This window comes from Manihot esculenta, chromosome 15, assembly GCF_001659605.2.
Source record: "Manihot esculenta cultivar AM560-2 chromosome 15, M.esculenta_v8, whole genome shotgun sequence".
NCBI lineage: Eukaryota > Viridiplantae > Streptophyta > Magnoliopsida > Malpighiales > Euphorbiaceae > Manihot > Manihot esculenta.
The window spans coordinates 16,061,832-16,076,475 of NC_035175.2; the positions used below are offsets into that span (position 1 = coordinate 16,061,832).

General features: G+C 35.0%; 1 protein-coding gene across 1 annotated transcript; it reads left to right on the forward strand.

The window, feature by feature from the left end:
* Positions 1-12,428: 12,428 nt before the first annotated feature.
* LOC110600953 (uncharacterized protein At3g28850) lies at positions 12,429-14,644 on the forward strand. The gene has a single exon (XM_021737906.2). It carries the CDS (start codon positions 13,058-13,060, stop codon positions 14,354-14,356), a length of 1,299 nt encoding a protein of 432 aa, XP_021593598.1. The 5' UTR covers positions 12,429-13,057; the 3' UTR covers positions 14,357-14,644.

Below are 14,644 nucleotides of genomic sequence, written 5' to 3' on the forward strand. Positions count from 1 at the left end.
GGAGGTTTTTGAGGGAAAATGGCTCAGAAACAGCAGATTTTTGAGAAGGAGAACGAAGGGAGCTTCGGGGAGAGAGAGAAAGCTTCGAGGGAGAGAGAGAGTCGCGCGAGGAAGACGATGAGCTGTCGCGGGGGGTTTTAAGGAACGCGCAATTTCGGTGGCCGAACTAAGCTTCGGGGGCCGAAACTGGACAAGTTTAGGAGGCCGAACTTAAACTTCGGCGGCCAAAATTCAATAATGTTCGGCGGCCGAATAAAAAGTTAGGCGGCCGAAAAGGAGAAAAGAAAAAGACAAAAAAATTTCCTGCTTTTCATATTGCCCTTGAAATTGAAGGTTAGAGGGCCGAATGTGCCTCCGAACCTGGAATTTTTGGGCTTCTTTTTTTTTTTAATAAAAATAAATAATTAAAACTATATCAAATAATCTGACAAACTTTCAAAGAGATAAACACATAAAAATAAAAAATAAAAATAAAAACACTCAACAAGCAACACCATCTAGCATTCCCAATTCCCTTTTAATGAAGTTAAATCTTTCTTCATTTAAGGGTTTTGTGAAAATATCAGCTAATTGGTTGTTTGTATCCACAAATTCAAGAACAACATCACCATTTAACACATGATCACGAATGAAATAATGTCTAATGTCAATATGCTTAGTTCTAGAATGTTGAATGGGGTTCTTGGTTAGATTGATTGCACTTGTATTATCACATTTAATAGGAATGTGATCAAGAGACACTTCAAAGTCTCTTAATTGTTGCTTAATCCAAAGGATTTGACTACAACAAAGACCCGCCGCCACATATTCGGCTTCGGCGGTTGAAAGTGCAACCGAATTTTGTTTCTTGCTACACCAAGAAACAAGAGATTGTCCTAGAAGTTGACAAGTACCCGAAGTACTTTTCCTATCAAGAATGCTTCCGGCAAAGTCGGCATCCGAGTAGGAACATAAACTAAAAGATGTACTTCTAGGATACCATAACCCCAAATGCAATGAACCATTTAAATATCTAAGAATGCGTTTAACGGCATGCAAATGAGACTCTTTAGGACAAGATTGAAAACGTGCACATAAGCATACGGAAAACATAATATCCGGTCTAGATGCGGTGAGATATAAAAGGCTTCCGATCATACCTCTATAGAGCTTTTCATCAATTGGCTTACCCTTTTCATCCTTGTCAAGCTTGGTGTTTGTACTCATTGGAGTTCTACTAGGCTTGCTATTCTCCATTCCAAACCTTTTGATTAGCTCCTTTGTGTATTTGGCTTGGTTGATGAAGATGCCATCCTTAGCTTGTTTGATTTGAAGCCCAAGGAAGAATTTGAGTTCTCCCATCATGCTCATCTCAAACTCACTTTTCATAACTTTTGAAAACTCTTCACACAAACACACATTAGTAGCACCAAATATGATATCATCAACATATATTTGCACTACAAGGATGTCATTTTCATGATTTTTGACAAAGAGTATTGTATCCACTTTGCCTTTTGAAAAACCATTTTGCAAAAGAAAATTGCTTAGTCTTTCATACCAAGCTCTTGGAGCTTGTTTTAAACCATATAAAGCTTTAGACAATTTAAAAACATGATTTGGAAGGTCATGATTTTCAAACCCCGGAGGTTGCTCAACATAAACCACCTCCTCAATAAAACCATTTAAAAAAGCACTTTTCACATCCATTTGAAAGAGATTAAAATTCATGTATGATGCATATGCAAGCAAGATTCTAATGGCTTCTAATCTAGCTACGGGGGCAAATGTTTCATCATAGTCTATGCCCTCCTCTTGGTTATAGCCTTTAGCTACCAACCTAGCTTTGTTTCTAATGATATTGCCATCTTCATCAAGCTTATTTCTAAAAACCCATTTGGTGCCTATGGTGGGGTGATGTTTTGGTCTAGAAACTAAGGTCCAAACCTTGTTTCTTTCAAATTGGTTGAGTTCTTCTTGCATAGCAAGAACCCAACTCTCATCACTAATAGCCTCATCTATAGATTTAGGTTCAATATGAGATATGAAAGCAATATTATTACATACATGTCTAATAGAGGATCTAGTTGTTACCCCTTGTGATGCATCACCAATAATTTGATCCTTGGGGTGATCCTTCTTGTAGGTCCAATCCTTTGGCAAGTCATGTTGGACTCCTTGACTTTGTGTAATTTGCATTTGTTGCTCTTGAAGTCCAACTTCATCTTCTATTGCCTCTATTGAATCCTCTTTGGGTTGACTTTGATCTCCATGAGGTTGAGGATCTTTAATGGTCAACTCATCAAGGTTACCTACAAGATCATCATCACAAGATACCTCCTTTCTAGGAGCAAAGGGATTAGATTCATCAAAAACAGCATGCATTGACTCTTCAACTATCAAGGTTCTTTTATTGAATACTCTATATGATTTACTAGATATAGAGTATCCTAAGAAGATACCTTCGTCGGTTTTGGAGTCAAATTTACCTAGATTATCCCTGTTGTTTAATATGAAGCATTTACAACCAAAAACTCTAAAATAACTAACTCTAGGTTTCCTTCCATTCCAAAGCTCATAAGGAGTCTTATTTAAGATAGGTCTAATTAAAACTCTATTTGAAACATAACAAGCCGTATTTATGGCTTCCGCCCAAAAATAAGTAGGTAAATTATACTCTCTTAACATAGTCCTCCCCATATCTAAAAGAGTTCTATTTTTTCTTTCAACAACACCATTTTGTTGGGGAGTCCTAGGAGATGAAAAATTATGAGTGATCCCTAACTTATTACAAAAAACTTCAAATTTTTCATTTTCAAATTCTCTACCATGATCACTCCTTATTGAAGAAATTTGAAAACCCTTTTCATTTTGAACTTTCTTTGTAAAACTTTTAAAAGCATCAAAACAATCATCCTTATGAGCAAGGAACACAACCCAAGTACACCTAGAGTAGTCATCAACTATAACAAAACCATAATGCATGCCACCAAGACTAGCTACTCTAGTTGGACCAAATAAATCCATATGCAAGAGTTGCAAAGGTCTAGAAGAGATTACCTTATTAATAGATTTAAAAGAGCTCTTTACTTGCTTACCCATTTGACATGCATCACACACTTTGTCCTTTTCATATTTGATCTTTGGAAGGCCATCAACTAGCTCATATTTGCTCAAATTTTTGAGGAGATCCATGCTAGCATGAGAAAGCCTTCTATGCCAAATCCAAGAGTTATCACTAATAGACACAAAGCACTTCATATCTAGGTTTGTCATAGCTTGTAAATCAATAAGATAAATATTTTCAACTCTTTCACCAACAAACAATATTTTGTTATTCGACATTCTAGAAATAAAACATGATTTTGGTTCAAAGATAACTCTACAACCTTTATCACATAATTGACTTACACTTAATAAATTATGCTTCAAACCATCAACTAAGAGAACTTTATCAAGAATAGGAGAGTTTTCCTTACCGACTTTACCTATGCCAACGATTTTACTTTTTCCATTGTCTCCAAAAGTTACTTGTCCACTTCCGTCTTTCTTTTCAATGGAGATGAAGTGACTTGAATTTCCGGTCATGTGCCTTGAACATCCACTATCTAGATATCATTTGCTTTCAATTTTTGAGGATTTCAAGCATACCTAAAAAAAGAATTCAAACACTTTTAGGTACCCAAATGTACTTGGGTCCTTTGGGGTTAGTCATTCCACTATCCAATTTTCATATGCTACCATATCCAAGATGCAATTTTCTAATAGTGCACTTATAATTGGTATGACCAAACTTTCCACAATAGTGACAATGACCATTAAACCTTCTTATTCTAGGTCCATAGGTGAGTGAGTGTGTTTGAGTTCTCATGTGGCCATTTCTCCTTTGTTTATTAAAAGCATGTGAGCAAGAGATATGATTAGAGTGATGATTTTGTGAACTAGAAGTGTGTGTTCTATAGTGATCATTTCTCTTATATGCAAATTGCCTAGGTGTGTGTCTTATATGAGTGTTGTAACTAGTGGATTTGTGTACATGTGCATTCCTTATAGACATATTACTACTAGAAACTTTAGGCATACTTCCATTAGAGCTAGAAACCTTAGGTTTATTTGAGTTAATAGTTTTAACAAAAACTGTTTTAGAAGAGTTTGCTTGAGTTGATTTATCATAGCCAAGGCCATACTTGATGCTAGGAGACCTTTGAGAGTCTAATATTTCATCAAGTTTGTCCTTGCCTTTTAAAAATTTTGAAAGAGAATTTTTCAACTCAAGGATTTCATTTTTAAAATTTTTATTTTCTAGTGAGAGCTCATCTAAGGATTTTTGTAAAGAATTATTTGAGGGTAAAGGTTCCTTAGGTGAGTTCTCACTTTCCCTTTTAAAGCTAGCTAACTCACATTTCAAAATTTTATTTTTCTTATGACTCTTTTCAAGCTCATCATTCATTAATTTTAAAGTACCTACAAGTTCATCATATGAAAACTCAACAACATCATCACATAAAGTAGAGTCATCAAGTATAGTTATCTCATCGGAGCTTTCCTCTAGAGCCATGAAGCACATGTTGGCAATTTCATCCCCAACGTCCTCCTCTTCGGTATCACTCGACTCATCCCATGTTGCTTTGAAGGCCTTCTTCTTGAACTTTTTGATAGGCTTCTTCAACTTGGGACAATCCACTTTGTAGTGACCCGGCTTATTGCACTCATAGCAAATGACTACTTTCTTTTTGCTTGATTCACCCTTTTCCTTTCTAAAATTCTTCCTTGGGATGAACTTTTTATTTTGGAGAAGCAACTTCCTTATTCTCCTAGTTACCAAGGCCAATTCTTCCTCACTTATCTCTTCTTCTTCCTCACTAGTATCTTCGGAGGCTACCCTTAGAGCAATGTTCTTTTTCATCTTGCTAGGTTCCTCCACTTGCTCTCTCTTTAGAGTCATCTCATAGTCAATGAGATTCCCCAAGAGTTCATCCAATTGCACTTTGCTCAAGTCTTTGGCATCCTTTAAAGAAGTTACCTTTGGTAGCCATTCTTTAGGTAGACATCTAAGGATTTTCTTCACCAACTCTTCATTTGTGAATGTCTTCCCAAGAGATTTCATCCCTCCAATGATCTCAATGAACCTATCATACATTTGGCTAATAGTTTCATCGGATTTCATTTTGAACAACTCATATTGGTAAATGAGGGATTCCATCTTGTTTTCTTTGACTTGATTAGTTCCTTCATGAGTGACAACCAAAGCATCCCAAATTTCCTTTGCGGTAGACTTCATGCACACTTTGTTGTACTCACTTCTACTAAGAGCACAAAATAAGATGTGAATGGCTTTGTCATTTAGGGCTACCCTTCTCTTCTCTAGTTCACTCCATTCACTCTTAGGTTTTTGCTCTTGATTTCCATCTATCACTCTTGTGGGAAAGAAGGGACCATTCTCTACAATATCCCACAAATCAACTCCTTCCGATTTGAGAAAATAATACATTCTATTTTTCCAACATAGAAAGTCATTTCCATCAAAGAAAGGTGGTCTCACAACCGATTGGCCTTCTTGAGAATTGAGGGCTGCCATTTGATCTTTACTCCAAGATAATTATATCTTCAAGATGGGGAGACTTAGCTCTGATACCACTTGTTGTCCCTTGAAGCAACCCAAGAGGGGAGGTGAATTGGGTTTATAAAAAATTTAAGGCAAAAGAACAAATTAGAAGGCAATAAGGAAGAAGATAATCAACACAAGAATTTATAGAGGTTCAGCTATCTCAAGCCTACGTCCTCTCCTCAAGGTCCACCTTGAGAGTTCAACTCCACTATCAAATCTTCTTTGGGTGAAGATTAAAACCCTTACAATCTTAGAGCAAGTCTTTGCTCTTTACAAATCTCTTTTTCACTCAAGAGCAATTCTTTGCTCAATGCCACACTCACAACAACAGAATCTCTCAACAACCTTTACTTACTCTGAAAAGCCAACAAATTACAACTCAAAACAAACTTTCAAGAAATCAATGCTTTGGCTCAAGGTTTTGAGAGAGAGAGAATGAAAAATGTTGTAATCTCAATAAATATTTGCTTAGATGGTTGTTGTAACCTCTTCACATTAAAAGCACGTTATATTTATAGTTCTATCATAAATATGGCCGTTGGGGGTGCATTAAATGCAAATAGAGCCGTTTATGTTCAGAAATAACCGTTATATCTTTCTCAGAAAAATTCAGGTTCGGCAGCCTAAGCTAAAATTCGGCGGCCGAACCAATTGAGATGAAGAACATCACTCTTTAAAAAAGGACTTTCGGCGGCCGAACTTGTGGGACTTTCGTCTCTGTCCCTCTCTTTCGGAAACCGAACATTAGGCTTCGGAGGCAGACTTAAAAGCACACTTTCGGCGGCCGAAGGTAATGTTCGGCGGCCGAAGGTAATGTTCGGCGGCCGAACATAGGTGACTTTTGCCTCTGTCCTTCACTTTCGGAAGCCAAACATTTAGCTTAGGGAGCATCACACCTTCGGCGGCCGAAAGCCAATGTTCGGCGGCCGAAGGTATAGGACTTTCGTCTTTGTCCCTTACTTTCGGAGGCCGAAGGTTGCTCTTTAGGCTGCATGTTGAAAACACACTTTCGGCGGCCGAACATGTGGGACTTTCGTCTCTGTCCCTAACTTTTGAAAGCCGAAAGTTGACTTTAGGGGGCACAAAAAATAAATCTTTAAATCTTTGAAAAATCATAACTTAGGCTGTAAAATTCCTTTTTTCAATCCGTTTGAATTTTTGTAACCCATATTTTTAGATCTTTGATTTTGATAAAGAATAATTTCAAAATCACTTCTTTTGAAAAATTTCATTTTAGTCCCTAAAAGTCAAGTATTTAAAAGATTTGGCCATATCTAAAAAATTTTTAGAAATGAAAGAAACCTTGAGCCATCACACCTAATTAATTGAAATTCACAGTGAATAACTAGACAAAACATAAACAAGAAATTACTTTATGATCCCTTTCTTGTGGTATGTTTCCAAAATATGTATTTTTTCCTTTTGAGATTGAAGCAATTTCGTTCTTGTTAGCAAGGGACCTACAATGTAACAGCCCGGCCCTTTCACCAGCACTGTTACCGTTCACGGGCCAGGGCTATCCCTCGCCTGGCCTCTGCCACCTCGGGCTTTCCACTGGCGTCGTGAACAGCTTTTAACATCCATTCACCCTCACGGGTTCCTGGCAGGATTTGTCCCATTGGGTTCTCGCATCGCATCCTTCCCCAAGTGGATTTGGCTCAAATTTCCCTTTGGAAATTAGGTCGCCTCCCCCACTACTCGAACCCTTGACCTCCCACTTTAAGGGAATAGTCTGGCGAGAGTGAGTATCAATTGTTTCAATTGCCAGGACTGTTCAGTCAGGCAAGGACAGTGAGTTCAGATTTACGAGGATCCGACTTTGTGTACCAGATGACATAGGGCTAAAAGGAGACATTATGAGGGAGGCTCATAATGCAAGATACAGCGTTCACCCCGGAGCCACCAAGATGTATCAAGATCTGAAGAAAGTTTATTGGTGGACAGCGATGAATGAAAGAAAAGTTTTTAATTTTTATGTATGTTGTTGATCATGTATGGGATTAATCAGGTTCACAGGATGCATGTTAGGCTTGCTACGGGTCCCGGCGGCCTTAAGCCGACCTGGATCCTAGCGCCGGTAGCGGTCCGATTTTCGGGTCGTTACATACAAGCTCAACATAAACACTTTTGAAGATAATTAGTAGCATATCAATTGTTTATTAATCATCAAAACAAGGATTAGAACATTTAGGTTCAAAACAATCAATATGATTAGTAACATAGATAATCAAGCAATTCCGGTTAGAGAACACCACAAGAAAAAATTGATAAGTTCTTCTCTAAAGTTCTAAGGATAAATTTTCATTATGGAAAGAAATATCAAATTTTTACTTATTAACTTATTTTCTCTACATGCAAAAATAAAGGCTATTTATAGCCAAATATTTCTTAATACTAGTTGGAATAGAAAAACAAAGCAAATTGAAATAGGAAAGTAAGACAAATCCTAATTGAAATAGGAAAATATAAGATAATCTTATTTGAATAAGGAAAACTATATCTAATTCTACAAATTTGACTCCTAATATATATAGGATTATAAAATGACACTATTGAATAGATCTTAAACACTAGAGCTATGGATCATATTGCATACTTCTTATCAAATTTCAAGTCACGTGAGCTGTTTTTCATGCCCCTATTACACTACCAAATGATAATAAGATCTTAGCTACAATTGCTGACACTATTGAGTTTTCTATGGATTCCATGCTTACTGATATTCTTTTAGTGTCTAAACTCGTAAGTCCTTCTCATTGTTACATATCTTTCATAAAAATGCCGTTTAGCTAGACAGATAGAGAACAATTGGTATAGCTAAAATAGACAATGGTCGTTGTGCATTCAAACCTGCAACTCATAAGGCTTTCTCAACATTCACTCCTTCATTTGATATATGGCATTACGGATTTGGACATCCTTTAGCCTGTAGACTTTAAATTTTGAATAGGCATTTGTCTGGATTCTTTATAGTAAGCAGCAATCAACATATTTGTTATATTACTAAACAAAAAAGTTATCTTTTTCTGTAAGTGACAGTACAACACCAACACCGTTTGCGTTGGTTTGTGCTAATATTTGGGATTCCTTCTTTATCTTTTTCATACATAATCTTAACCATTATGGATGATCATACAAGGTATACATGGGTGTATCAACTACTGTCAAGTCCTAAGTTAGAGACTACTTGAAATCATTTTTCTATTTGATTGAAACGCAATTCTCTACCATTATTAAGACTGAAGAGTGACAATGGACCTGAGTTTCATATACCTTTACTCTATGTAGCAAAAGGGACCATGCATCAATATTTTGTGTTAAAACCCTATAATAGAATGCCAATGTTGAAAGAAAGCACTAGTATATACTTAATGTTACTATATCTCTCCTTTTTTAATCTCATTTGCCTAAGTGTTATTGCTCATATAATATTACAGATGTGGTTCATCTTATTAACATATTGCCCTCTCTCATTCTCCACAACAAAACACCTCATGTAATATTATACAACAAGTTGCCCTTCTTTATTGATCTCAAAGTTTTTTGTTCTCTTTGCTTCATCAATACATTTATTGCCAATAGAATCAAATTTGTTCCAAGAGCTACTAAATGTGTCTTTTGTGTTATAAGCATGGAACTAAAAGTTACCTCTTTCTAGATATTCACACCAGAAACATAGTTTTCTTTAGAATATTGTGTTCTATGAGCATATTTTTCCATTTCAAGGCTATTCTATCTTATTTTCATAAGTTTCTTTACCTTCGAACAATTCTTTACCCATAATAGACTTTACAACAACCTCAAATAAAAATACCATACTTTTACATTCCATTCTTCATACTAATTCTACATTACCTAAATAATCTACCAAAATCAGAAAGTTACCCACATATCTACAAGATTATTATTGCAACATTTTGTCCACTTCTTTTATAAACACCTTTAATTCCTCAAATCCCCTCTATCCACTTGAATAAGTTATTTCTTATTCCAACTTATTGCCTACACATAAGCATTTCTCTCTCGCTACTTTTATCACCCTTGAACCTAAAACCTATAAGATAAGTTGTAAAGTATGAATATTGGAGACATGCTATGGAAGTTGAAATAAAGGCACTGGATCAAACTCCTACCTGGCATATTACTGAATTGCCTCCTGGTAAAAGTTCCATTGGCTTTCAGAATCAAATATACAACTAATGACTCTATTAAAAGGTATAATGTATGCCTAATTGCTAAAGGCTACACTTAACAAAAATGGATTGACTACTTTGACATATTTTCACTAGTGGTAAAGATAATTGTTAAGCTATTTCAGCTCTTACAACCATTAATAACTATACTTTATGGCAATCGGATATCAATAATGCTTTCTTACATGGTGGTTTAAATGCAGAAGTTTATATGGAACTTTCTCTTAGTTTTAAAGTATCTGAATTACCCAATTAAGTATGCAAGCTTTAAAAGTCTTTGTATGAGTTGAAAGAGTTCAGTACACAATGGTTTTCAAAATTGTCACAAGCTCTCTTATCTTTAGGATATGTTCAATCTTCTTCATATCACTCAAGCATTCTCCTCCAAACATCACGGTGTTCCTTGTATATATGGATGACCTCATACTAAGTGGCACAAATAATACTAAAATAGTTTATCTTAAATATTTTCTTGATGATAAATTCAAGATCAAGGATTTAGGAGAATTAAAAGTATTTTTGAGGATTTGAAGTATTTAAAACCTCAACAAGTATCACTTTAAATCACATAAAATATGCTCTTGACATACTCTCTGATACTAGTTACTTGGATGCAAAACTTGCTATAACTCCTATGGAGTCTAAGCTAAAACTAAGCAAGGATAAAGTTGAGGTCCTACCTAATGCCCAACAATGTAAAAAAACTCATTGGGACACTGCTGTATTTAACTTCCACAAGGACTGGCATTTTCTTTGCAATGTACTCGGTCAATTTATGGATAAGCTAATATCCATTCATCTTTATGCTTCTATAGGGTCCTCAGATTCATTAAAAATTCTTCATGTACTAGCATTTTCTAACCAATAAGTTCAACACTTTAGTTAAATGGTTTCAGTGATTCAGACTTGATTAGTTTTGTGATTCTCGAAAGTCGATAATTGGAATTTGTATATTTCTTAATTCTTTTTTAATTGGTTGGAAATCTAAGAAACAAACCATTATATCTAGATCCTCCTCTCAAGCAAAATACAGAGCACTGGCCAATACAACTTGTGAATTATAACAAGTAAAATATTTGTTTAATGATATACATGTATTGCATCCTCAACTAGCTCTCTTATATTATGATAACAAGTCAACTCTTTAAATAACAATAAACCCAGCTTTCACGAGTGTACCAAATATATAGAGATTGACTTCCATCCCGTACATAAGAAGTTTTAATTTAGTCTTATTAAGTTACCTTCAATTCACTCGTCGACTCAATTAGTAGACATTTGCACTAAATGATTCAGTTCAATGCTATTTTAGGATTTAGTAGTCAAGCTGAGTCTTGTAAATCATTACTCTCCAGCTTGATCGGAATATTGGCTTGTGTAAATAAATTGGAAGTCTGTTAGAGAAGTTGAATGTTATGTATATCTCAAGGTTTCCTCTTGTGTTTATATGCTAGATCTACATACACCCAAATTTAATGAGAATTTTGTCTTCTCTTTTAGATTATTAAAGGTTATGCATTTTCCAATTTTAGATTTTTAAATCTTTTAATTATTAAATCCTTTAATTATTATATTATAATATACTACAATTTATGTCAGAAAATTTATAATTTTTTCCTCTCTTAAACTTAATTGATGAAAAAGTAAAATCTTAAATTTTGATAATTTTAGGCATACCATTCAACTCTAAAAAAGTTGTTTTCATAATTATATATATATATATACTCAAAAGTTTTTAAAAGAAATTATATTATCTTTTTTTTTTTAGAAAAAGAAATTATATTATCTATACATATATAAAGCTTAAAAATTAAAAATTTAATACTTTCGATTTTTTTATAATGATTAAAACCGGCGATATTAAATAGTTACAACTTTTCCACTTAAACTTATTTAAATAAAAAATTAATTTTAAAATATAAAATAACTATTAAAATTTACAATTATAAGAAAAAAAACTAAAAAAGGTAGCTTTTTTAAGTCTAAAATTCTAGAATAACTAAAATAGATGAATGTATACTCTCCCAATTTTGTCTTATTCTATTTATCATTTTAATTTTTAAATTGCAAGTAACTTAGCCGTCTAACTTACAATTATAAAATGACATGCTTTTTTACTTAAAAAGAGCGAGTAAATTTTATATTTCAATCTAAAAATTAAATTATATTTTTATAATTTAATTAAAAATATAATAAGTAAATTAGATATTTTATATATATAATCATTCTGGTAATTTAAATTCATATTAGATAGACTTATTAATAATATAAATTAAAATATTTTTTAAAATTAAGAGACTAATTAATAAATTTTTTTATATTATATAGATTAAATAATAATTTTTTATTTATTTTAATATTTGATATTTATTTAAAAAAATTAACTTTTAAAACATATCAATTTAAAGTGTAAATATTAATATTTTGATTAGATTAAAACATTTTCGTATTGGAAAAAAAATCTATTATTAATTTTCCGTAGAAAGGTAGAAAAGAAAATAGAATGGTGAATGGGATTCGCCAATTAAGCAATAATTCCCGCATTTGCGGATTCAATACCACTTCCTATTTTTCTCGTTTCTCTTTTCCGATTTTCCCATCTCTTTTCTTTATCAAACAAGCAGACGTTACCAACTCAACAAAAATTAAAAAATATCATAAATTAATTAATAACTAAAAGAAATTTCCATTCCACTTCTCTTTATTACTCAGTTTGATACCTTCCCCCATGGATGCTCCAAGCTAAGCAAGACTCTCTCTCTCTCTCTCTCTCTATCTCTCTCTCTAAGATCTTGACAGTGAAAGGGAAAAAATAAAGAAGCTACGCAGAGAGAGCGACTCCATTGTGAATCAGGAGGCGGTCTTTGTGGTGGTTTTCTACACGGCCATTTTCTTTGACTTTTCATTCCATTTTCCCATTCCCTTTCAAGTTTTAATCTTTCAATCTTCCACTGTTGAATGTCATCATTTCAAGTTTTTTTTGGAGATCCCAAACATCTCTGAAACCAGAAATCTTCTATCTTGTCTTTTGCTCCTCCTTGTTTCAGCTCTCCACCAAATTATTCTCTCTTTTCTTCAATTTCTGCTTTCTGGGTTCTTTGATTCAGCTCGGATTCTTGATTATTTAATACCCAATTTGGCAGTTTCGGTTTCTTTACGTAGTTTAATGGATCTGTCCCTGCAGTTTTTGTTGTTATTTATGAAGGTTGGAGGCATTTCATGATCATTTAATCTATTTTTCTGCAAATTTTCTCTGTTTTTTCAAGATTTTTTTTACATGGGTTGTGCAAGCTCAAAGCAAAAGCGTTGCCGGCACTGCCACGCACCTTATTCTCCGATTCCTCGGAGCTACTCAATGCATGTTGTTCATCCGCCGGAGAAGAAAGGCGATAGCTACCATGTAGTGGCGCTCACCTCCACCACATTAGGCTCTCTTGCGCTTGATTCACCTGCCAATTACAAGGACAACGTCAGTGCTGCTATAGATATTTTGGCAGCGATTGAGAATGATCGTGAGAATTCGAGTGTGTGTGATGGGCAAAGTAAGGATTTGAAAAACAAAGAATTTTCAGTGGGTTTAATTGAAGCAAAGTCTTGGTCTAATAAGATCCAAGCAAAAATTCCCAAAATTGTTCCAAGAACACCGGTGAGAACGCCGCCGGGAGAGCCTGAAACGATCAATACTTGGGAGCTCATGGCAGGGCTTGAAGAAGATGATGGCTCTGTACATTTGCCTCACCGGTTTCGCAGCTTCTCTTTCGATGTCTCTCGCGATCCAAGTCCAGTTCTTGATAGCCCGAGAATTAGTGGAACCAAATTCTCACCGAATAAACCTCAGACTGATCCGAAACCTCTGTGGCTGCAATTAGCCGATGAAGAAGCAAACTCCAAGTTTCCACAACTCGACTCTCAAATCTTCTGCTCTCCCAGAAAATCTCTCCAGGATCTCTCTCCCACCCATCCATTTTACCTCAAGCCATCAGACGGCGAGAAACAACAATCACCTCCTCCTTCTCATCCCACCGCCGGCAACGATCCCATTAAAGAATTCTCTAAAAGTGGTAAAGAGAAGGTGGTGGTATACTTCACAAGCCTACGAGGGGTAAGAAAAACATACGAAGATTGCTGCCATGTGAGGGTGATCTTAAAAACCTTAGGTGTTCGAATTGATGAGCGAGACGTATCAATGCATTCAGGATTCAAGGAGGAACTGAGAGAACTATTGGGAGAAGGGTATAGCGGAGGACTACCGAAGGTGTTCATCGGAAGAAAATTCATCGGCGGAGCAGAGGAGATAAGGCGAATGCACGAAGAAGGAGAGCTAGAGAAAGCGGTTGAAGAATGTGAAATGGTGGAGGACGATGGTGGGAATTGTAATGGAGCTTGTGAGGCTTGTGGGGATATCAGGTTTGTGCCATGTGAGACATGTTCAGGAAGCTGCAAGATATACTATGAACGCGAGGAAGAAGAAGAAGAAGAAGAAGAAGACGACGGCGATGAAGGTGAGTATGGGTTTCAGCGTTGCCCAGATTGTAATGAAAATGGTCTAATACGTTGCCCAATTTGTTGTTACTAATCAGTTTCCACTTTCCATTGCCGGAAAAAAAACCAGATTTTTCTTTCTTTTTTTTTCTACAATTTGTGTTTTTTTCTAAAAAAATTTTCTATTTTGGGATTTGTTTTTGAGTTGTTTGTTGTACAGTGAGGAATTAAGGGTATGTATGAAAAGAAAAAATTGTAATAGGGAATAATGTGATCCAAGCAAAGTCTTGTTGCTTAATTTCCTACTCATTTGTCTTAATGGCTGTATACTTGCTCTGTACTTCAGAGATCAACAAGAAGAAGAAAAGTTTTCCTATTTTTA

Bases quoted from the DNA above. Each gene is read 5' to 3' on its own strand.
- LOC110600953 (XM_021737906.2), top strand. From the start codon at position 13,058: ATGGGTTGTGCAAGCTCAAAGCAAAAGCGTTGCCGGCACTGCCACGCA.